This window comes from Dama dama, chromosome 12 (genome assembly GCF_033118175.1).
Source record: "Dama dama isolate Ldn47 chromosome 12, ASM3311817v1, whole genome shotgun sequence".
NCBI lineage: Eukaryota > Metazoa > Chordata > Mammalia > Artiodactyla > Cervidae > Dama > Dama dama.
The window spans coordinates 65,524,022-65,548,246 of record NC_083692.1 but is presented as its reverse complement, the minus strand read 5'-3'; the positions used below and the strand labels follow the sequence as shown (position 1 = coordinate 65,548,246).

General features: G+C 46.5%; 3 protein-coding genes across 10 annotated transcripts in view; 1 reads left to right on the top strand and 2 right to left on the bottom strand.

The window, feature by feature from the left end:
* DNAJC17 (DnaJ heat shock protein family (Hsp40) member C17) overlaps positions 1-4,974 on the bottom strand; it is a 28,530-nt gene extending 23,556 nt beyond the window's left edge. Inside the window, exon 1 of the mRNA XM_061157559.1 lies at positions 4,821-4,974. Within this exon, the coding sequence (XP_061013542.1) occupies positions 4,821-4,898 (78 nt within the window). The 5' untranslated portion in view covers positions 4,899-4,974. The remainder of the gene's footprint in view (positions 1-4,820) is intronic.
* A 123-nt stretch (positions 4,975-5,097) lies between these two features.
* Positions 5,098-12,170, top strand: ZFYVE19 (zinc finger FYVE-type containing 19). 2 transcript variants are annotated; one of them, XM_061157557.1, is made up of 12 exons: positions 5,098-5,256; positions 6,657-6,778; positions 6,948-7,001; positions 7,384-7,502; positions 7,590-7,735; positions 8,097-8,205; positions 10,285-10,494; positions 10,930-11,009; positions 11,337-11,435; positions 11,537-11,664; positions 11,747-11,861; positions 11,949-12,170. In XM_061157557.1, exons 1-11 carry the CDS (start codon positions 5,203-5,205, stop codon positions 11,823-11,825), a joined length of 1,200 nt encoding a protein of 399 aa, XP_061013540.1. In that variant the 5' UTR covers positions 5,098-5,202; the 3' UTR covers positions 11,826-11,861; positions 11,949-12,170. The 2 variants fall into 2 exon arrangements, with proteins under 2 accessions (XP_061013540.1, XP_061013539.1); XM_061157556.1 differs by having other exon boundaries at positions 11,747-12,170.
* An 808-nt stretch (positions 12,171-12,978) lies between these two features.
* Positions 12,979-24,225, bottom strand: part of PPP1R14D (protein phosphatase 1 regulatory inhibitor subunit 14D) — a 22,311-nt gene continuing 11,064 nt past the window's right edge. Inside the window, exons 2-7 of one of the 7 annotated variants that reach the window (XM_061157567.1) lie at positions 22,981-23,066; positions 22,442-22,897; positions 15,406-15,447; positions 13,730-13,813; positions 13,499-13,531; positions 12,979-13,294 (exon numbers count right to left, since the gene is read on the bottom strand). In XM_061157567.1, the coding sequence (XP_061013550.1) occupies positions 13,099-13,294; positions 13,499-13,531; positions 13,730-13,813; positions 15,406-15,447; positions 22,442-22,620 (534 nt within the window). In that variant the 5' untranslated portion in view covers positions 22,621-22,897; positions 22,981-23,066 and the 3' untranslated portion in view covers positions 12,979-13,098. Of the gene's footprint in view, positions 13,295-13,498; positions 13,532-13,729; positions 13,814-15,405; positions 15,448-22,365; positions 22,898-22,980; positions 23,067-24,225 lie in introns of those variants that run through there. The other 6 variants (XM_061157560.1, XM_061157561.1, XM_061157566.1 and 3 more) reach the window with 6 other exon arrangements.

Here is a 24,225-nt window from a genome sequence, read left to right as displayed (position 1 = left end):
CATAAACAAAATTATATTAGTAAAAAGAAGAGAGTTGACTTAAATAAAAATAATAACGACCAAATAAAAGTATTTAGGAGCAGCAAAAATAGGGAAAGCAGTTATGCAGATAGAGAATATTTTGAATTCTACCTTCACTGAGATGAAAACTCCACTATGGTAGTTTTAACACAAACTTTAATACACTTCCTCAAGTTGTCCAGGTTGGCTTAATATCCTTCAAGTTAACCCAGGTCGGGCAGCTTTACTCACAGAGTCAAATCTCTGTGTCAAGGATGGGAGCGAGAGGCTTTCTGGGGCCATCTCTTGTTGCCCTAATTGCTCCTAAGTTGTGGGTCACGGAAAACAGCTCTGAAAGAGGCGTACAAAATGCAGGTTTGGGCAGGTGCTCTGCGTTTACTAGCCACCTTATGCTGGCCAAATCAATTAAACTCTGCAGGTCTCAGTCTTCTCATCTATAAACTGGAGCTAATAGTTCTTGCATACCTCACAGGCTTGTTTTGAAGATCACATCAAATGAGATGATTTATGTGAAAGCACTTTAGTGTCATATAAATGTGAGGTATTATCTTGAACACTAATGAATAGCTTACAAACACAAATGAATCATTCCTTTTGACTTAACAGGTAGCCAAGTAACTTCAAAACTTCAGAGCTTCAGCCAGACAGCCAAACCCAGGAATGAGTTAACTCTCAGAGAGATACCAAGAAGGCTTGGAGGTCAGGCTCCTGGTCCCACCCAGTGCTGCTCAGGCCCTTAGTGAATGAACAAATGACAGTCGTCAAGTGAAACCAGGCTCAGTGTCCAACTTCAGCACCTCGGTGCCTGGTCTGGAGGCAAAAGGCTTTAGGAAAGGCACCCATTTGGAGGCAGTGGACTGAGTCCGGCACACCTCAAATCCAGAAATGGCTCCCAAACACCCACAAAATCAAGTATAGCCACCCAAGGGCCTAGAGGCCCAGAGATACCACATTTTTCAGACTCATCTCCTGCCACATCCTCAACAAATCCTAGGCAATGCCCCAATCCTTGTCATGCCAAGCACTTTAACTTCATACCATTCCTTCAAGTCCTACTCTGTCTTACTTTTCTTAAATCGGTAAGAAACAATGGATGTCAGTGCATCACATTCTAAGGTATAACTGAAACAAGTGATTTAAATAAAAGCACTAGCTAGCAAACAGGTAAAATAGCCTTTCCCTTAAAGCAATAATAAACTATAACCTGAAAAGGTCAATAGTAAGTTTCCAAGATAGTTTTCCTGGTAAATACATTTAAAACTTGAGTCTTCAAAGGGTTGATCAAAACGCATTTTCAAGCACCTAGCTTTACCAAGTAATACCTGCCAAGATACAGTGAGTTACGTACCCTGCAAAGGGCTTCAAATGAAAAGCAAGGGCTGCTATAAACAGGACAGAAATTCACATGTCAGCTTCCACTGATATGTGCAGGACAGTGGAAGGAACACTAAATTGGGGCTCCAATCTGGCCCAGCACTCACTCACTGGGTGATCTCAGCAAGTTCCATAACCTCCCTGGATCTCCATCCTCCTGTCTATAAAATGAAGAGAATAAATGACCATGATGATTTTTTTTTAACCCTGCTGCAAAACAGTCCTTTCTCCCCTCAAGGTCTTGCATAAAAACACCTCCTCAGGGGAAGTCTTCGTTGATCCTACCAATCACATGAGTCATGCCTTCCTCTTTATTCTGACAGTTTATATGCTTATATGCTTACAGCTTATATTCCTTATATGCTTTTTTTAAAAAAATTATTTATTTTCGGCTGCTCTGGGTCTTCAGTGCTGCACAGGCTTTTCTCTAGTTGTGGCGTGCGAGCTTCTCATTGTGGTAGCTTCTCTTGTTGCAGAACATGGGCTCTAGGGCACACAGGCTTCAGTAGTTGTGACTCCAGGGCTCTAGAGCACAGGCTCAGTAGTTGTGGCGCATGGGCTTGGTTGCTCCATGGCATGTGAGGTCTTCCCCGACTAGGGATCAAACCCCTGTCTCCTGCATTGGCAGGCAGATTCTTTACCACTGAGCCATCAGCTCTGAAGTCCCACCATGCCCAAACATTTGAACTGAACAGTGAACTCTGCTGATCCTCAATCTTGTTCTACCTGATGCCTCACCTGCCTTCTACTCTAACCACTGCCTTGGTTGAGAATCACTGGTGTAGTGTGAAGTGAATCAGGGACTTTAATGAATGAGAAGGGGTGAGGAGTGAAGGGCAATCTTAGACATGAGCTGTGGGAAACTGCACTGGACATTAGCGCTTACAGTGTAGGAAGGTGAAGCTACAATGATAACAGCATGAATGAACTTGCAGTGAGTCTGTGCTAAGTGCCTTCTAAGCGCTTTGCCTGGACTGAGCCATACAACAAGGCTGGTGAGGAGGGACTGCCAACATTCCCATTTTGCAAATGGGGAAGCCAAGGCACACAGAAGTTAAATGTTTGCTCAAGGTCACAAACTAAGTAAGTAAAGGAACCAATATGCATATAGTCTGACTCCAAAGTCCTCTTTCTTAACTGCCTGCGGTGATTAGTACAAAGATGATTATAAGGGCACATTTACAATCCCAACATTGCTCAATGCTGTATTATGATTTCCATCCATTCTCAATACAGGATGTAACAAGCAACGATTCTTGGCCTCACTTGTTAAGATTAGTTATAAATGCTGTCATTTTCTACACAAGCTACACTCTCTAGGAAACCACCATCTGATTAGAAAGCATCACCTTCTAGAATTATCAACTTTTGATTTCTGCATTTCTAAACGATGAACTACAAAAGCAAGAGACAGAGAAGCTGGAAACAGACCTGATGAGGTAACCCTCCAGGGACTGCTCTCCTCACTTGTAGACACTTAATAAGTTTGTGGAATCAAATGGTGTCTGGGGGAAAAGTTTCTACCCTCTTCTAAAACACAGATGGAAGGACTTTCCTGGCAGTCCAGTGGTTGACTCTGTGCTTCCACTGCAGGGTGCACAGGTTCAATTCCTGGTCAGGAAACTAAGATCCCACATGCCATGGAGAACTAAGCCCACATGCGGTAACAACAACCCATGTGCCCGCACCCTGCATGCTGCAACTAGAGTCCATGCGCCACAACGAAAGATCCCACATGATGCAATGAAGATCCTATGTGCTGCAACTAAGATTGAGTACAGCCAATGCAGAGTCTTCTCACCTACCCCTTACTTCACCTGAGTGAAAACTGAATCCCAACCTCATTGCCCTGCTTAGACCTCAGTCTCGTGCCTAGACAACAGCCTCACCTGATCCCCTGGTGGCAGCTCTTCTACCCGTCGCCTACTGTGTCCTTTCTGCAAACTGACTTTGAATATTTTCTTTAAAATCCGATTATGTCACTCTTCTGATTAATATATACATCAATGGCTCATAATTGCCTTCCTCAGGAGTTCTCAGCGTCAAGCTTCCAACACATTGGCTAGATCCAGTGTGAAATGTCCACTAATAATGAAGTACTAAATAATTTATAAATATAGAATACTTAAAATAGTGTCCAGCACATAATACTATATAAGTGATGCTGTGCTGAGTCGTGTCTGACTCTTTTCGATGTTATGGACTGTAGTCCACTAGGCTCCTCTGTCCATGAGATTCTCCAGGTAAAAATACTGAAGTGGTTTACCATTTCCTCCTCCAGGGGATATTCCCGACCAAAAGATCAAAACTGCATCTCCTGCATCTTCTGCATTAGCAGGTGAATTCTTTACCACTGAGCCACCTGGGAAGCCCTTATATTGGTGTTATGCATTACCAATAGTGAAAATTTAAGACTTATGAGATAGGTGTAACAAATGTTTCTGGTGCTCTGTGTACAACCCCACAGCCTACTTCTGATTTCAGCTGCAGCTGCAGGAACAGTTCTGTACTGACTGACTGTATCACTCCTCAAGGGCCCTGTGGTCTCCCTGCTTTTCTGTGCCAGAGCTTCCTCTTTCCACAAGCTCACTCAGACAATGAGCAGAGCAGCCTGGAAGTACAGGATCATCTGTAGGCACTACTTTTCATTTTATGACTTATCTGCCTCCACTTCCTACATTGCTACAGCTACCACCATAATCCTGGGGAAAGTAACAGAAATCTTAGTTACAGCTTGATCAGTGTACCACTTCCTGGCACATTTATCAACCTGGAGTTTCCTGTGACACAGCAACTCCAGGTCATCTGCCTACCCTTCTGATCCTCCTGCTTCTGGCCACTAGCACACGTTGAGAGGGCAACACCTGAGCATGTGCCTCTCGAAAAGAGTCAGTGGGCTAGGGTGTAAAAGAAAACAGAGATGGCAAAGTCATAGGTCACACTGCCACGGAAGGTATGAAAAAGGAATGGAGGAGCCTTGAGACCTGGCCTTTCTTCCGCCCTAGGCTCTTAACGTAGTTAAATCAGCCAGCAAGAGAGACAGAATGAAGCACCTCTAGCCGCAGTCTAGACCGAAGGGGCATCAGAGGCTGACACTGCGCAGGCGCAAGACGTAGGGTAGGGTTGCTCCCAGGCTCACCCGGCGGCCTCTGCTACACAAGGGCCACCGGAGAGCACAGTACAGGGCCCTGCGGAGTAACCTCTCGCTCGTGCTCCCTCTTCCTCGTGAGGCCCTCAGGCGATTGAGGTCTGAGGAAGGTCTGGGAATCCCCCCACCCTCTTCTGAGGCCATTGGGCCGCCTCTCGTTCCCCACTCAGGGCCCGGCCGAACCTGGAAAGATGGTGGTGCCAGCCTCAGGCGAGGCGCCAAGGCTGGGAGGGCCGCCAGGTCGCTCGGGATCGACTTTCCTCACCCCCGTTCTCACCTCTTTGTCCTCTGCCTTCTCTTCAATACCTAATAGCGCGTACAGGTCCATTTGTAAGAGCTCCTTAGTCACCGCCATGGTTCCAACTCTGATTGGATTAGTACTACAACTCCCAAAAGTCTAAGCGTGTGGGACTTCCCGGGGACTGTCGGCTCCGAGCCAGCTGAATGGTGAACGAACTACGACTCCCGGCAGCCCTCGCGCCCGCCGCTGCTGCCTTCCGGCTGGGGTGACTGTCGTGAGTCTCCTGTCGGATGCTCTGGCTGGCCCGCGCGAGTGGGCGTGGTAGGCAGGGGCGGGGCTGGGTGAGGTGCAAGGGGACCGTACCTGACCCTCAAGAGCTCTGCTCTGCGGATCTTGCCGCGCCGCACCGGGAAACAGGATGGAGAGTAGGTGCTACGGCTGCGCTGTCAAGTTCACCCTCTTCAAGAAGGAGGCGAGTCTCTTTTCACGGGCTAGAGGGAGGACGCGAAGTGGAGGGAAATACACGGGACTTGCAGTCCTAGGCTTGGTTTTATGGCCCCTCTCCAGACGTGTGGTTTTGATGATGCCACAGAACCTCAGTTAACAATTCTATAAAACGGGGCTAACACTCCCTTGCTTTCGGGGTTGAGGTGCTGGATGTGAGTTCCCTGTAAACTGTAAATCGGGCTCCTGTCAATTTCGGAAAGCTAAGCTTTTCTGTCCGCCAAGTGTAGGATCTGGCTGTTTCTTTCCCTCCACCCTGCTCCTCCGCAGCCCAGTCTTAGTTAATAGTCTGTGACTACTCTCGACTACACCATGCCCGTTACTCTATCTGCTCTGAAGCCCTCACCATCAAGCAGCCTGCCTTTTCTCGTCTCCAGGGCAACATAGCAAAGTCTCACTTGCCCTCAGCACAAACCTGCCAAGTTCCCATAATAAACAGCAGGCTTCCTTTGCCTCAGTATGACTAGGAGATAGGAACCAGATAGGAGGGATGAATAGCCGGTAGGGAAGCAGATCATGGAGCCCTCAGAAGCCTGGGTTTTGTAGTCAAACTGGTCAGAATTCAAATTGGGGCTCTGCTATCATTCACGGGGGTGACCTTGATTTGAGCAAGTCTAGTAACGTCTCTGATCCTGTTTAAGAATGATAATGGTTGTCATCAGGATTAAGTATGATAGTGTGTATAAATTGAGGATTAAATCAAGTGATGAATGTTAAATACTGAGTTTAGTGCCTGGCTCAGACGGTAAGGAATCTGCCTGCAATGTGGGAGACGTGGATTCAATCCCTGGGTTGGAAAGATCCCCTGGAGAAGAGAGAGGCTACCTACTCCAGTATTCTTGCCTGGATAATTCCATGGACTAAGGAGACTGGCAGGCTACAGTCAGTGGGGTCGCAAAGTGTCCAACATGACTGAGCGGCTTTCACTTTTCACTCACACAGTAAATGCTTAATAAATGGAGGCTATTATTGCCATCCCATCCTGAGTCAAGCCTCCTTCCATCTCTGCTAGAACAGAGAATGCATGGGCCCTGCATTCTCTTTCTCCTCTGTTGAAGAGTCAGTGACCTGAAGCATAGGACTTTGCCTATTTGTTGTTTACACTCCTGTGTCACGGAATTGAAGACCGAGTAGAAAGCGTGCAAATTTTGCATGAAGCTTTATGAGATTTGAGTAGAAGACTGGAGACAGGAATCGCTTTGCCCTCCACCCCCCATCTCTCCTCAGGCCTTAGGGGCCCCATTCCCCATCCTCCTCCCAGCAGCTGGTCACAGCTTCAGTGTCTGCTCTGTGTGTGTTCGAAGAGTCCCCGTGAGGAGCCTTCAGGGGTGGGTGAGAGGTGGACTCCTTGCTTCATGTTTCTTGTAGTATGGCTGTAAGAACTGTGGCCGGGCCTTCTGTTCCGGCTGCCTTAGCTTCAGTGCAGCAGTTCCCCGAGCTGGAAACACTCAACAGAAAGTCTGCAAGCAGTGCCATGAGGTTCTGACCAGGTGAGAAGCCAACACGGGTGACGGTTCAGCCAAGCCTGGCAGCTGGCAGCTGGCCAGGCCTCTCAGCCTTGTGCTCTGTGTCTAGAGGTCGACTTGGGAATTGTTTGGGGTGGAGGGCACTGATAGGCAGATGGTGGGTGACTTCTGACACCAGATTTCTTCTCTGTAGAGGATCTTCTCCTGCCAATGCCTCCAAGTGGTCACCACCTCAGAACTATAAGAAGTAAGTGCTGAAGGGACAGAGACAAATGGAGAGAGGAAAGGACACAGGAGCCACAGGATAAGAGTCTCTTCCCAGCCTGTAGCTTAAATGAGCCCAGGATCAGGAGGATAGCTGCCTCTCCGGCTCCTGACTGCCCTCCTGGGCTCAGAGAGCAGCTCATCAGTCCATGCCCCAGAAAAGATTCTTGGTAGACCTCACCCTCTCAGCTGAACCCTCCTGCCAGTTGGCTGGGTTGGAGTGCAGGGTGACATGAGTGATGGCCCCAGAAGATTGTCCGTTGGAGGCCTCCCTACCTGCCTAGAAATGATTTGAATAGGAAGCAGTGGTGCCTTCACCCCTCCCTTCTGCATTCATCTAGAGCCTCTGTCTCATATCCTGCCAGGCGTGTGGCAGCGTTGGAAGCCAAGCAGAAGCCCAGCACTCCCCAGAGCCGTGGACTGACCCAGCAAGATCAAGTCATTACTGAGCGCCTAGCACGGCTCCGCCAGGAGAACAAACCCAGTGAGCAGACCCAGAAAAGATACCATCCGGGGCTCCTGGGAGTAGGATCCCTCTGGACCTTACAAGGCTTCTCTATGCCATTTGCAGAGTCAGTGCCTTCACAGGCGGAGATAGAAGCCAGGCTAGCTGCACTCAGGGATGCACCCCAGGGTCCCGTCCCTTCCACCCAGGAGATGGAGGCTCGGCTTGCTGTGCTACAAGGCAGAGTTCCATCTTCTCAGGGCCCCCAGTTGGTGAGTGCTGTGACTTTGGAGGGGTGGAGGTCCTGGGGTGAGGACTCAGCAGAAGCCCAGACACATGTATGCTTAGATACTTCGCAGGAGTACCTCCTGCTCCTGAGGCCTGCTGCCAGGCCAAGGAACCAGGGACAAGCAGCAGGATTGGATGGGGCAGCAAAGAGTGGCCCCTGGGTTCTGTCAGGGACTGCCAGACCTACTTGATTACGTGGGCTCTTGGTTAGTCCCCTTTCCCTGAGTTTCCAGGAGTTCCCTGAGGGAACTCCTCAGCACTCAGCCCTGACCTGAAGTGCTCTGAGCCTTATGATGCGGCTTCCCCCCTACCCTGCTCCCCACTGAGGTTCCCTCCTCTGAGCAGGCACATCAACCACCGGACCCCAGGACCCAGGTGCAGCAGGCAGAGGATCTGCTGACACAGCTAACAGCGGAGGTGGCTATTGATGAGAGCTGGGAACGAGAAGGCCCAGGTATATTCTCTACCTGGCTCCCCCAGGGACCCACCCCCTACTCTTTCCCCAGGTGGGAGAGGCTCCGATGTTGACACTCTGGGAGGTGAATATAAATTAGAGAATATCAACATTATAAGGATTGCCATTTATTGAATGTTTACTCCAGTGGGAGTCAGTGTAAGCCTAGCGGATTAAGCTCAAACAGTGATTCCCTGTTCTACCGCTTAGTAGCTGTGTGACCCTCAGCATGTTACACTGACTGTCTCACTTTCCTCACCTGTAAAATGGAAAGATGTGTGGTAAGACCTACCTCATGGAGAAGTCATGAGGAGTAAATGGGCTAATCCAGGAGTGCTTAGGACCCTGCCTGGCTCATAGTAAGTGAATGTTCTCTGTGATGATGATGATGATAAGAAAGAAGAGGCTATTTACTGAAAATTAAAGTTAAGATTGAGTTCCTCAGTGGTACCAGCCACATTTCAAATGCTTAATAGTCACAAGTGACTCATGGCTATGATCTTGGACAGCACAAATACAGACCATGACATGACATGGAATGTTCCTATCATCATAAAAAATTCTTTTGGACAGAGCTCTTCAAAAGCTTCAAAGCAGTGGTTCTCAACTATGGTGATGATTTTCCCTCCAGGGCCCAATTGGCAATGTCTGGAGACATTTTGGGTGTTGCAACTCAGAGGGTACCACTGGTATCTAGTGAGTAGTGGCTAAGGATGCTGCTGAACATCATACAATACACAGGACAGCCCCCACTACAAAGAATTATAGGCACACCTCAGAGACATTATGGGTTCAGTTCAAGTTCACTGAAATAAAGTGAGGCACATAAATTTTTTGGTTTCCTGGTGCATATAAAAATTATGTATACTATACTACAGTCTATTAAGTGTACAAAAGCATTATGTTTTAAAAAATGTACATACCTAATTTTAAAGTATTTTATTGCTAAAAATTGTTAACCACCATCTGACAACATAGAGTTGCCACAGACTTTCAATTTGTAAAAAAAAAAAAAGAAAAAGCAATTATCTGTGAAGCACAATAAAACAAGGTATGCCTATATCCTGTCCAATATGTCAGTAGAACCAAGATTAAGAAACCTTGCTTTAATATGGAACTCTGCTCAATGTCATATGGCAGCCTGGATGGGAGGGGAGTTTTGGGGTAGAATGGACACATGTATATGTATGGCTGCATCCGTTTGCTGTTTACCTGAAGCTATCACAAATGCATGCATATCCCAATACAAAATAAAAAGTTTAAAAACCTGAAGAAAAAAAAAAACAAAAGAGACCCTGCTTTAGGGGAATTCCTGGGTAGTCCAGTGGTTAGGACCCTGCACTTCCACTGACGGGGGCATGATGCCTAACTGGGGAACTAAGATCCTGCATGCCATGTTGTGCAGCCAAAAAAAAAAGAAACTCTGCTTTAAAGATACAATCTCATTGAATATCCTCAGTAATCCTATGATTATTATCTGTATTTTATAAATGAGGAAATTGAGGCCTGGTGAGCTTAAGGAACTTGACCAAGGTCACACAGCTATTAAGTAGTGAAGCTGGGACTTCAGCCCAAAGCTGTCTAACTTCAAATGTCTTGTACTAAAACTCTGAGTTAAAGGGGACCATGTCAGAGCAACACCCACTGAGGTAAAATTCTTTCCCCCTAGTGACATTCAAGACCTCAGCTTCCCTCATGTCCTCTCTGTGGTGCTCTCTAGAAATGCTGATTCCAGCCTGTGAGGCAGAGAGCCTGGCTGGACCCTGGCCTGCCCATCTTCTGCTCCTGTCAGGCAGTGATTCTCATACCATGGGGCACCCACCCTAAGGGCCACATGTTAAAGTATCAGGTGGGTGGGGATGAATTTAATTGAAAAAAAAAGTCTAAGATTACTAGTTTTTTATATTTGGGAAAATGAATTAAATAACTAATTTTATTTGTAATATAAGTGACAGGAACTATTGTGGAGCAAAAAGCTGATAATTTGTGGGGTTTTGTTTAAAGTTAAGACATGGGCTCAGTGGTTTCTGATGAGAGATCCCGAAATGTCTCCCTCCCTGAATGCATCACTTTTCCTAGCCACCTCTATCCAGAACGACCTCAACCGGGGGGGCCCAGGGGCCCAGAGCACCAGTTCCAGGGGGCAAGCCACCTGGTCCCTGGAGGAGGAGAAGAGCAGGTTGCTGGCTGAGGCAGCGGTCGAACTTCGGCAGGAAAACACTCGGCAGGAGCGCATCCTGGCCCTCGCCAAGCGCCTGGCTGTGCTGCAGGGACGGGACCCTGATAAAGGTAAAGGCTGGTAAAACAGCCCCTCACTCGTGTCCCTTGAGCAGACCCCCCAACTCCCACCCCCAGGCCAAGCTCTGCACAGTGGCTGTACTCTCTGCCAGGCTGAGTCTATCGAGCACTGCCTAGAACCATGAGACAAGTGCTAGGGCAAAATAGTGGATGAAGAACAAGGGGCAGCCCTCAGGGGGCAGGGGCCCTGGGTCCCTTCAGGTGCAGAGCCTTCTGTTCATGCTCTCCAGCCCAGCAGAGGGGGCAGAGTGGGGTTCAGAGCAGAGGGGGGTCAGAGCCACTCTGATCAGAGTGGCTGCAGAGACAGCTTAACTCTGGAACAAATGCTGCTGGGAAGCACACCACTCCTAGGGGCAGCAGTCCAGCCGCTCCGGTGAGCTCTCCACCTCAGTCCTCTTCCCCTGCTCCCCGCCCTCCATCTTCAAGTGACCCTCCAGGACTACCACCTTCCAGACAGCGATGATGAAGAGGAGGAAGAGACGGCCATCCAGAGAGTCCTGCAGCAGGTTGGCCCTGCCTGACCCACCTGATCACCCCTTGTCCGGTCCCTGCTATGCTGCCCCACCACCCTCCTGGGCCCCATTCACTCTGCCCGCCCCCACTCTGGGGCTCGCTGGCCAGTCATTCTGCAGCTCCTGTTCTAGCTGGGGTCCCTCTGCCCCTGTGACCCACACCTGCCCCCGGGCCCTTGAGATGGGACATCAGCAGCCACAGACAACAAATCAAGGAAGATGGGTTGAGCGCTTAGGCCACAGAGCACAGAAATACTGTGCATTGGGTTGGGGGGTGTGGTGCCTGGAGCTAGGAGCTGTACCTCTTCACTCTGTCCACAGCTCACCGAAGAAGCTGCCCTGGATGAGGCAAGTGGCTTTAACATCCCTGTGGAGCCAACTCCCCAACCCCAAGACCAGTCCTGCAGGGCAGAGCCTAAGGTGAGAAGAACCACAGACACAGTCCCCCAGGCTGCCATCATAGCCTCCCTCCCACTTCCGTCAGGTACCTGATGTCCCCCATCCCTCCCTGGTCCTTAAAGGCCCAGACCCTGGCCGCCCAGCCCGAGGAAGAGGAAGACGAGCTCCCCTGGTGCTGCATCTGCAATGAGGATGCCACCCTTCGCTGTGCTGGCTGCGACGGAGACCTCTACTGCGTCCGCTGCTTCCGGTGGGTGCAGGTGGAATGTTCTTTGGGGCTGGGAGAGTTCCAGGGTCGCCTGTGATCTCTGACCTATATCGATGCTCTGCAGGGAAGGCCATGATGCCTTTGAGCTTACAGAGCACCAGACATCTGCCTACCAGCCCCTGCATAAAGGCCGAGGACACTGAGGGAGCCCTGGTCCTCCCGGGAAGGTCATCCTACAGGCAAGCACACGGGCTGGGGTGCCCTCTGGGGCATCTTATGGGAGGACATGTCAGGCTGGACTGCTTATAAATGTACCCTTTCCTAAGCCTCCATTCCTGGAAGGAGGAAGGAGTCTCCATTGGAGAAAATGACTGGAGGAGCCAGAGGGAAGGCAGAGGTCAGGAGCCTTCCAGCATTGGAGTCTGGATTGGAAGTGAGCAACAGGGCAAGACCAGCCTGAATCTAAGGAGGAGCCTTGAAACTTGCTCAAGAGCCCAGGGCCCTCCGCTGGCACTTGGAGGATTTAATAAAGTGTGTGATTCATTGGACCAGCATCTTTTATCTATAGAACCCTATGGATCCTGAGCCTGGGCCCTCGGAGAGGTACAGGAGCAGAGTCCTGAGAAGAAGGAAAAAGTTTCTCCAGGCAGGAACAGTCCCACCCCTCCTGGTGGCCTCACATGCAGTAGGCATGCCCCCAGGCCCCACCATCTTGGATTACACAACCTTTCTAGTACTCAGACACTGCCTACACACACAGTGAATGCATACCCTGCTTCTGGCCTTACTCCCAAAGGATGCCACCTCCAGGGCTCCTATCCCCACCTGCCTGCCATTCAGACCCAGTGTCAGTTTTCAATGGCTCCCTCCTCACCTGATTACTGGGCTCTCAGCCTATACCCTTTACACCCCTCTGCTTAGTCCCTGTTTTTTCTCTTTTGGCTTCTGGCTTGGAGCTGGCTCAAGAAAGAGTCCTCAGCCTGAGGCCTGCTGGATCAGTTAGTTGGGGAGGAAGGTTTAGCTTCTGATGCCCCCAGCCCAACTAAGTTTTTCCAGTTAACTCTTCTATTGGTCTTTGCCACTTAGGCTCCTGTTGGTGGTACCAGGATGCTGTGTGTCTTAGCCAGGTGCCTTCTGCTTGGCCTCTGGGACCTTGCATGACAGTGATTTCTCTGACACAGAACTGTGACCTCTATCTTTGAATTCTCAAGGCATGTGTGGATGGGTGGATGGACATGTAGACGGGTGAGGTATATGGGTAGAGCCTAGTGACTTGGATGCTGGCCCTCTGGTATAAGACTTCACCCTCTCCCTCCCACGTCCGTCAGCACAGATATGCTCCACACTCCATGAAGCTGGGGCTCCTGAAGGTTTTATCCATTTGGCTGATGGGAAAGCACTGGGCAACAGCCATGACTGGCTCCCAGACAGTGCAGCTGACAGGAGCCAGCTGTGACTGCACATAGACAGTGGTGTTCAAATGTCCCTCCTCATTCTCCATGTTCCTCGTCTGGGTCCCAAGGAGCTGTTTCCCACCCAGCCGAGGATCCAGGGGTTCAGGGCAGACTGGGCAGTGCTGAGGCTGATGAAGCTAGTCTCATAAGGCTTATTTCTGAGGTCGACTGAGTCTCTGAAGTTTCTTGAGTTGACTGAGCAGCTCAGAGATAAAAGGCTGAGAAAGAAACAGAGGAGCAGAAGCAGGGATGAGATCAAGTTATGGGGTGACACCCACCACAGTGCTCTCCTTAGTCTCCACCTGACCCCATGGCCTCAGAGTCAGGGAAGGGGAGAAGGACCCAGGACCAAACCTTCCTCTTCACTAGCTGCCGGCCCACTGGGCCTCCTCTTACCCCCAGACCAGCAGAGCATCCCTTACCTCTGTGGGGCGGGGGCAGTTTTGGAGAATAGCCTGGTGGAAGAAAGCAAAGAGTGGGTCCCTGAGCCACACCACTTTTTCACAAGTCCCCAGTCTCCCAGGAATTTTCCCCTCTGAACTGGTTCTCCCTACACTGGATGGGGAAGCAGAATCTGGGTTCTTGGGTTCCCCTTGGTCTGAGCCCAGCTTCCATCCCCCAACCCTGGGTCTGGGGCCCGTCACCCATTCTACCTCCAACTGAGTCTTCTGCTCCTCTGTGGGTAGTTCCATGAGAGCCTCCAGGTCGATCTCAGGCTCTGAAGAAGTTGGTTGATCCTGTTTGGGAATCACATGGGGCTCAGAGGAGCCCAGCCAGCTGGTGCTGGAGTGAAAGGCACTGTCGGATTCACCCATCTCCCACTATTTTCCATGTTCAGTTCCTCTCCTTACTCAAACCACCCATTCATCCTTCTATTCAACAGTTACCAAACACCTACTATGTTCTACCTGAAAGTCTAGGGTTCTTTTAAAAGAGTATCTTTAATTTCAAGAGTTATAAACATTGTTAGTAGGGATATAAAATGGTGCAGCTGCTTTGGAAAACAATTTGGCAGCTCCTTAATATGTTAAATATAGAGTTATCATTTGGCCCAACAATTCCACTCCTAGGTCTATTCCCAAGAGAAATGAACATATATATTCATGTAAAAATCACATATGAATGCAGTTCATAGCATTATTCGTATTCAAATGACCATCCACTGGTAAATGGATAAATAAAATATTATGTAGCCATACAGTATTTTTCAGCAATAAGAAGAAATAAAGGACTGTGTCATGCTACAACAGGGATTAACTTTGAAAACATGTTAGTGAAAGAAGCCAGTTACAAAGGCTTCATATTATATGATTCGATTTGTATGAAACATCCAGAATAGGTCAATCTATAGAGACACAAAGTAGATGGGTGGTTGCCTAAGGCTGGGAGTGGTGGTGGGATGGAATGGGGTGTGACTACTAACTGGTACAGGGTTTCTTTTATGGATAGTAAAATTCCAAAATTAGACCATACTGATGGTTGTACAACCTATGAAGATAGTTAAAACTATTTGGATTTTACACTTTAAGTGGGAATTGTATGGTATGTGAATCATCTCAATAAAGCTAACTTTGAAAGTTATTATAGTCATTGCAAAAATTTAAGCAATACATAGTTTATAAAATTAAAAATGAAAGAAGGTAAAGAGAGTAAGAAACCAAACCATTGACTGGGAGAACATATTGGTAAAAGATATATCTGATAAAGAATATCTAAAATATACAAAGAACTCTCAAAACCAACAATAAGAAACAAATAATCCAATTTAAACATGGGGAAATTTTGTATATCTGCCTTACCAAAGAAGATAATGAAGAGAGCAAATAGCATATGATGCTAACATAATATGTCATTAGGGAATTGCAAATTGAAATAACAGTGAGATACCATTACATACCTATTAAAATGGCAAACAAAAACAAACCTAAAATACCAAATGCTGATGAGGCTGTGGAGCAAAAAGAATACCTGTTCATTGCTGGTGGGAATGCAAAATGGCATAGCCACTTTGGAAGACAGTTTGGTACTTTCTAACAACACAAAACATACTCCTATCACACAAAACAGCACTTGTGTTCCTTGATATTTATCCAAATGAGCTGAAAATATATCTGCATGGAAACCTGCACATGAGTGTTTATAGCAGTTTTATTCATAATTGCCAAAACTTGGATGCAACCAAGATGTCCTTCAGTAGGTAAATGAGTGAATAAATGGTGGTGCACCCAGACAATGGAATATTATTCAGTGCTAAAACAAAATGAACTATAAAACCATAAAAAGACCTGGAGGAAGCTTAAATGCATGTTACTAAGCAAAAGAAACCAACCTGAAAAGTCTGTATACTGTACAATTCCAACCAGATGACATTCTGGAAAATTACAGAGACAATGAAAAGACCAGTGGTTGCCAGGGGTTACAGTGGAAGAGTGGTAAATGGGTGGGACACAGGATTCTTAGGGCAGCGAAACTACTCTATGTGATACCAGAAGGGTAGACACATGTCATACATTTGTGAAAACCCTTAGAATGTATAACACCAAGAGTGAATCCCAATATAAACTCTGAATTTTGGGTAGTTATGATGTATCAATATAAATTCACCAGCACTTGTACTCTAATGCGGGGATGTTGATAGTGGGAAAGCTATGCATGTGTGGGGACAGGGAGAATATGGAAATTCCCAGCACCTTCTGCTTAATTTTGCTGTGAACCTAAATAAAGTCATTAAAATTAAAAATAAAGTCATTAAAAGAGAAAAGCTGCACGGCAAAAGAAACCATCAACAAAATAAAAAGGCAACCTACTGAATAGGATAAAATATTTGCAAATCATAAGGGGTTAATACCTAAAATATATAAAGAACTCAGACAATTCAATAGCAAAAAAAATCTAATTTTTAAAAATGGGCAGAGTATCTGTATAGACGTTTTTTCAAAGAAGACATAGATTGCCAACAGGTAAATGAAAAGATATTCAAAATTACTCATCATTAGGGAAATGAAAATCAAAACCACAGTGAGATATCACCTCACACCTGTTAGAAGAGCTATTATCAAAAGGACAATAACAAGTGTTTCTATAAGTTAGTAAAGACATATTTTTCACTTTACATCTTTGTGTACCATTTTATTATTTTTTAAAAAATTTACCATGTGCATATATTTTAAAAACAAAGATAGCAAAAAAATAAATAACAAGTGTTGGTAAGGATGTGAGAAAAGGGAACCTCTGTGCCCTGTTGGTAGAAATGTAAATTGGTGCAGGCACTATGGAAAATGGTATGGAGGTCCCTCAAAAACTGAAAAATTGAACTACCTTATAACCCAGCAATTCCATTTCTGGATATTAATCCAAAGAAAATGAAAGCAATAATTCAAAAATGTATATGAACCCCCATGTTCACTGCAGTGTTAATTTGCAATAGCCAAGATATGGAAACCACCTAGGCGTCCATCAGTGGGTGAATAGTTAAAGAAACTATGGTGTATATATATATGCACTGGAAAACTATTCAGCCATAAAAAAGAAAGAAATCCTGCCATGTGCAACAACATGAGTTACATTGACAGTATTACGTTGAGTGAAATAAATCAAAGAAAAACAAACACTGTATGATCTCACTTATATGTGGCATTAAAAAAAAAGAACTCATCAATAAAAGAACAGATTGGAGGTTGCTGAGGTGGGGATGGGGAAAGGCAAAATGGGTGAAGCAAATCAATAGGTACAAACTTCCAGTAATAAAACAAATAAATCATGGGGATCTAATGTACAGCATGGTGACTAGAATTAATTTTGTACTGCCTATTTGAAAGTTGCTAAAAGAATAAATCTTAAAAGTCCTCCTTGGGACTTTCCTGGTGGTCTGGTGGTTAAGAATCTTCCACTGCAGGAAGCATGGGTTTGAAAAAAGAAAAAAAAAAAGTCCTCCTGTCAAGAAAAAAAATTTGGTGGCTCAGTGGTAAAGAATCTCCCTGCCAGGGACTCTCCTGGTGGTTCAGTGGTTAAGAATCTTCCTTCCTACCTTCAGAAGCAGAGGACATAGGTTCAGGTTTGATCTCTAAGGGGACTAAGATCCCACATGTCACGGGTACCACAACTAGAGAGAAGCCCATGTGCCGCAACCAAAACCCAACACAGTCAAAAGAATCCAACTGCCAATGCAGGAGGCAAGGTTTCCATTACTGCTCCAGGAAGATCCTACAGATGTCAGAGCAACTAAGCCCGTGCACCTCAACTATTGTGCCACAACTATTGCCCCACAACTGTAGAGCTTGGGAACCACAACTATTGAGCCCGCACACTGCAACTACTGAAGCCCAGATGCCCTAGAGCTTGTGCTCTGCAATGAGAAGCCACCGCAATGAGAAGCCCTCGCACCACAACTAGAGGGAGGTGTGCATGGCAATGAAGACCCAGCATAGTCATAAATAAATAAAATTATTTTTAAAAAAAGAAAAAAAAATTTGAAACTATGTATGAAGACAGCTGTTAACTAGGCTTATTATGGTAATCATTTTGCAATCTACACAAATATAAAATCATTACATTGTACACCTCAAACGAATGTTGATTATACCTTAATAAAACTGTTTTTTAAAAATTTAAGATGTAAACTCAAGGTTTTGTAGTGCTTCATCAGGGACTTTCTTAAGTGAAAGTTGCCTGATGAGGAAGATCATGACTTCTAAAACAGGTTGGTGCAATTTTCTTGATTCATGGCAAGGTCTACCACTGCTTCTGCATCATCAGTGTGTATATCAATATAGTTGAAAAGACAAACAACTTCTTGCATTATTTATGAAAATAGTTGTAGACCCGCTGAAAAGGTTCTGGAGTCACCAGAACACACTGCAAGAACTGCTGCCTTCTCCATTTTTCTATGGGGTTGTTGAGGGTTTTTTAAAACTGATTTAAGAAGCTTATTTCTTTGTTTTGATTCAGATTATCCCTAGCATTCCATGTGTCATGGATATATTATTTGGGGGAGGCATTGGAGAAATAGGTGTATTATATAATTGGAAATAATGTTTTTCTCCAGTTTGAGTTTTGCTTCCTTTTTAAAAAAATTTTTTCTATGCTTAGCAGGATCTTCCCACACTGATTTGGGTTAATATTTGATATTCACCTTACATTTTTCTAGATATTTGATAATTTCACATTTTCTATCTGAGTATTTAATTCTCTGGAATCTATTCATTCAACAAATGTGTCCAGTGGCTACTATTAACTTGGCACTCTGACCTTGGGAATTTCGGTGAACAAAACAAAGTTCCTGCCCTCAAAACCTATCTTAGGGACAGTTGAGGAGACATAATAAAAACAGATGCATTAAGTAATTTAGTTGTATAAATTGTTTAAAAGTAAGTGCTGTTGGGGGGAACTTTTTGGGTGGTGGAAATGTTTCATATCTTGATGAGGTAATGGATACCCCCTACTTTAAAAATAGGCAAATTTTATTGTCTGCCAATTATGCTTCAATAAAGTTGATTTAGAAAAGAAAGAAGGAAAAAAATGCCGCAATTACCCTCTTGTTCCTTCCACTACCAATGGTTAATCACTGTTACTAGTTTTGGTCTTTCTTATACCCTTTTAAAAGGAAATTAGTGCTAGGATTCTAAGTTAGTTCTTTCACCCTAAGCTCTAGACTTTCTCCTTTGCTTCCTTGGTTTCTAGCTCATCTGATTTAGCATTCATTAAATGCATCCTTATTGACAGCATGTTGTGCACAAGCATTGTGATGAGCCCTGGGGCCGTAACAGCAAGACAGGCAGATATAGTCTTACTCTTGAGAAGCTTATATTCTCCTGAGGGACACAGACAAGCAAAATGGTAGTTATAATACAGGGTGATGAGCACTCTGATGAGATATTATAGAGCACATGAAAGGGGAACCGAGCCAAGACCGGGGTTTAGGAAGGCTTCCAGGAAGAAGTGACCTCTAATCTGAGACCTGAAGGCTGAGTAGGAGTTAACAAGATGTTTATACTTCTGATGATGGGGTAACAGGGACCAGATTTATTCTCTCAACATAAGTAACTAGTCAGAAAATAATTAGAAAACTAGACAAAAATAGATGAACAGTTTTCTCAGACTTTAGGCAACAGGTAACTCAGCACTACCTGGGAAAGAAGGGAAATGAAAGAGAGAAACTCTACAATTGTCTGGGTTTCATCCTGAAGGCAGTTTCCAGACCTCAGAGCAGAGAGGCAGATCCCAAGCAGAGCACAGTGGTCATACTAAATTGATATGACAGAGATCAGAGTTTGGGGTTGAGGTGGCTCTAAATTGACAAGTTCTAGAGAGGAGGGAGTTATGAAGAAAGAGACCTCAAAAACCTGCATAAGGGCTCTCCTGAGCTTTTGCTGAACACAAGGTACACATTCAGAAGGTAAAACTTCACCAGGCCAGCTACTATGACACACTGCAGGCACAGAAATGAACAGTTCCCTGACCTCACAGAGGACTGATAGACAAATCAAGTTCCACTCAGCCAGAGTGGATGGTCATCCCTGATTACCCAGGAATTCAAGAGAGACCTTACATTTTTACAGGTGTAAGTTGAATAGATTGTTTTTTAAAATGTCATCACATCAAAAGGGCTGCTTCAAAATGCATGGTGTCATGGAAACTACAGGAATGTTTCAAAACTCTGGGGTGGTCAGCAGTGTCCCCTGCTGATATGTACACTAGATTTAGCCCCCCAGGAAGTGATACTTGACTTTGCCAAGAGGTCTCAATAGAGTGGTGGGAACAGAAGTCAGGTTGCAGCGGTTTGTAATTTACAAACCAAAGTGGTTTGAATAGTGATAGGAAAGGAAGGGGGCAAGTTAGTAAAGGCTCTGCGTGCAAGTCCATTAAGGAGCCTTGTAAAGGAGACAGGAAGTAGGGAATGGTAACCAAAGCGGGGCACAGTGTTAAACAGGAGTCTCCTTAAAACAGAAGAAGCTCACTCGTGTTTAAGTCCCTGCTTAGAAGCCGAATCTACACAACCATTTCTGGACAACAGGAGCTCCAGGGCCCCAAGTCAGTTTGCCTTGTTGAACCCAGACTTGGCTCTTCTCAAGACCCTAAATCAGGCTGCACACCCAGTGAGAAGAGGTGGGGCCCTCCAACAAAGGAAGGCTGGGTCCCATTAAACTAAACTAAAAACAGTGATGCAACCTACTCCTGGAACCAACCCCAGCAGTGCTATCCAAGGTGGGCATGTGGCCGGGGGTAGGGGGGCAGCTGGTAGGGAGGGACTCTATGAAGATAGAACTGAAGCAGGGTAAGCTGGAGACTTAGTTGCCTCAATCTCTGCCCAAGGTGACCAGCCTCTACCTAGGGCTTCCCACCCACTTGCCTGCTTCCTGTTGAAAAGAGGAGAGATTAGGACAGGAACTCCCACCTGACACCTTTGGACAACTGCCATGGCAACAGCAGGTCAGGTATTTTATTCCAGTCATTTCCTGGGAGCGGTCTTCCCACTTGTCCTGTTTTCTAACAGGACATGTTATGAGCTCATAATTCTACAGCTTTTCCCCTGCCTTGATCTTGCAAAACAAGATTCTTTGGCTATTGTCTCTCTCTAATGCCTGGAAGGATTTGCCCTGAGGTGTCTGAAATATGAGACTTTTTATCCAAAGGTATAACAATCTGAAATTGAAACAGGTCCAGAGAGGGAGGGTGCAGGCAGGAATGAAGGGCAGGGCAATGTCCTGCAAAGTCAGGGTAGTCACAGGCCAAGAAAGTTTGCCTCTCCTGCTCCCAGCTCTAGGCCATCTCCCTCCCCTCCACAAGTGCTGCCAGGGACACGGTCAACACCTGGACCAAACTGATATGTGACACAGTGAGCCTGACAAGACAGCCTGGGCCACATGTATCACTCTTCCCCACCCCCACTTCAGGATCACTGACACGGCTCTTGCCTGGGAGAGTCACAAACCCTTGCTGTCCCCCAAGAAAAAGACAGGACCTGATTAAGGAAGGAGAGAAACAAGGACCATGGCATGTGGACAACGAGGACTCTGGTCTCTGGCTTGGTGCAGAGGTTCCTCCTAGCCTCACACTAGGATCAGCAGTGGAGCTTGAAAAAGACCAGTGCCTGGGCCCCACCCTAGTCGACTGAAATTCAGTTGAAGTGCAACAGGGGCATTGGATTATTTCTGAAGAACTTCAGGGAACCACAGAGCTACTTGAATAAACATTCAGGTGCTCCAGGTAGAGCCCCAGCTCAGCTCCTGGTCCCAGGGCTCCCTAGTGGTGTGACCCTGGGCTAGTTATTCAACATTTCTAAGCCTCCATTTCCTCCACAGTAAAACAGTATCTGGGCTTCCCAGGTGGCTCAGTGGTAAAGAATATGCCTGCCAAGCAGGAGATTTGGGTTGGATCTCTGGTTGGGAAGATGCCTTGGAAGAGGAAATGGCAACCCTCCCCAGTATTCTTGCCTGGGAAATCCCATGGACAGAGGAGCCTGGCAGGCTCCAAGAAGAGTCAGCAAGGACTTTGTGACTAAAAAACAACAAAACAGAATTTACCTAATGGACTTGTGGGGAGGGCTGGACACTGTGCTTAGGGTATGGTTAAGTGCTCAAAATGTTATTCTTGTTGTTGGAGCAACCTTTGTTACTACACTAGGATCTCTATTTGGAGGTATCTAGATAAAAAATAAAATGCTGCTCTCCCAGGATGTGGTTGAGGGGAATCAGTCAGAGCCAGGGCCAAGGCTAGGTCAGGCGCTGATATCAGTGGTCACTATTGGTCACTCTGACATTCTCCTCCAGCACTATCCGTTCTGAGATGATGGAAAGGTTTTGTATCTGTGCTGGCAACTCGGTAGACACTAGTCACCTGGAGGTATGGGGCACTTGAAATGTAGCTAGTGTGGCTGAAGGACTGAACTTTTAATTTTATTTAATTTTCATCAGTTTAAAGTTAAATAGCTACACATGGCTGAGAGCTACAGGAGTGAACAATGTTGCACTAGACAGGTATGTGTGTTGAGGATGAAAGTAAATACAGACCTAAAATAAAAATAGTTCCTCTACCATCTCATCTGAGCCTCAAAAAGTTCTACAAAAGGGGTACAACAGGCATTGATAGCCCCATTTTATAGATAGAAACCTGAGTCTCAGAGATGTTAAAAGACCTGCTCCAGATTATACAGAGTGGGAGGCAGAGCCCAGACCGATGGGAGGCCAGTTTCAGGACTGCAAACCCACGCCTCACCTGTGGGAAAAGCTTCCTCTCCATAGAGCACTTCTCTTGTGCCCTCCAGTCCCCAGGCCCGCCAGGTCCTACCCACCTGGAAGAGCTCCTGAACCTGGGTGTCCACCCACTGCTCCATCTCCACCCAGCGCTGGAGCTGCCCCCGGTCATACTTCACCGTCAGCCGGCTGGGTTTCCGGGACCGGGGTCGGAAGGGGTCGGACTGGGACTTTGACTCGGAGTCCGTGGATGATGTCCTCCTCCTCCTCCCAGAAGCCCACTGGACCTTCTTACTTGGATTCTCCTTGTCCGGGTTGGGAGATGTGCAGGAAGTAGGGCTTGAAGACAGCATGGAAGGACTGGTTTGGGCAAAGAGTTGGGAAAAATTGCCAGTCGGAGCAGGAAAGCCAGGGAATGAGGAGCGAGGGCAGAGGGAGAGGCCAGCAGGGAAGAAAGAAAGGCGGGCGGAGGCAGGGCCAAGGCTTCTGGGGGGGCGGGGGTCAAAGATCAACTGGCCTTTGTCTGGTGCTGGGAATGCCAGGCTCCTGGCTCCAGGCTGCCAGTAAGTGGCACTCCCGAGCTGTGCCCCGGCCTCCTTTTCTGCAGCTGCTGCAAAACAGGGATATAAACTGCACAGGAACAAAGGTCAAGAGGGTGCCATGCCTCGGAGGTGGAAGAGGCCCTTGGGTCCTGAGGGGTGCGGGGCTCTTACCTGAATCACACTCACCAGAGAGACCTCAGCAGCTGCTTTCCTGGGACTAGATCCACTGGCCTTCAGAAGCTACGCTCATAGGGATCCTGCAGGAGGGGGTCCCTGGCTGACAAGTGCTCCTGCTCAGAGCGTGGTGCTCCCCAGGGCAGAGTCGCATCAGGGATAATTAGAGGGGTGGTGATCTCTGGCCCTCGTGGGGGCAGCACCCTCTGGTGTCTGAGTGTGAGCTGCCTTTAGGACTGTGAGGGAACAGGACTTCCCTGGCCCTGTGTGTTTGCAAAGGTGAACTTGTCTCCCAAGCCCATTCCCCAGAGGCAACTGCTTAGGAAGCCATGTTGATCACCACATGACCCTCCCCTGACTGAGGTCCCTTGACTGAAGTCCTGCAGACCTAACATTTACCCAGGTGTCAAGGACTATTACTTCAAGACAGACTTGCATTCTAAAGGAAGGGTGTTTTTGTCTCTTCAGTCTTTTGTAACAAAAATTTCCAAAAATTTTAGAAAAGTTACACAACAGAAGAATATATATATATATATATATATATATATATATACACACACACACATATTTAATGAAGAGCTAAGAAGGACAAATAAAGAATGAAAGTTACTCTGCTCTCCCCAGCTCCACTCCCTAGAGGCAGTTTCTGTTCTTAGTTCTCCTGTGATCACCATTATCTCTTTGCGTAATAACACAAGTGTATCCAGTTTATTTTATTTTTTATCTTCTTCACCGTGCCACGTGGCATGTGGGATCTTGGTTTTCTGACCAGAGTCTTAACCACTAGACTGCCAGGGAAGTTCTAATTTGTCCATTTTAGACAGTATCTCTTGTCTCCTAATATGAATGATAAGAAATTAGCTCCCTCACTCATACTCCCTCATCCCCTTTACTTCCTACATTCCTATTTTTATTTATGTATTTCTTTTTCATGAATTTCTTTTCAGGTCTTAGAGTGGTTGCCTTTGTGATGCTGAGTTTCTGTTTCCAACCTATCAATTTCAACTGTCATACAGTGACTTCTACAAGAGAGTTTTAGACAAAAACCGATTGATGAGTCTTCAATGGTGATATTTTAGGCCCTAAGTTAACCCAGTTAGGGAGGTGTTTGAGGGTTGGAAGCCAGGATGGTAACCTAGAAACACCCAGGCTTCTGAGGAAGGCTGACAGATCCCAGTTCAAACTCAGCTTTCCCCTGCCTTGGTCTAACAACCCTCCAGTTTCACAACCTGAGTCTGCTTT

What these genes read in the sequence shown, in the direction of transcription:
- ZFYVE19 (XM_061157557.1), top strand. Translation starts at nt 5,203, where the DNA reads ATGGAGAGTAGGTGCTACGGCTGCGCTGTCAAGTTCACCCTCTTCAAG. An exon ending in TCACCCTCTTCAAGAAGGAG is followed by an intron (nt 5,257 to 6,656) that starts GCGAGTCTCTTT and finishes TGTTTCTTGTAG; the next exon opens with TATGGCTGTAAGAACTGTGG. An exon ending in TCCAGAGAGTCCTGCAGCAG is followed by an intron (nt 11,010 to 11,336) that starts GTTGGCCCTGCC and finishes CTCTGTCCACAG; the next exon opens with CTCACCGAAGAAGCTGCCCT.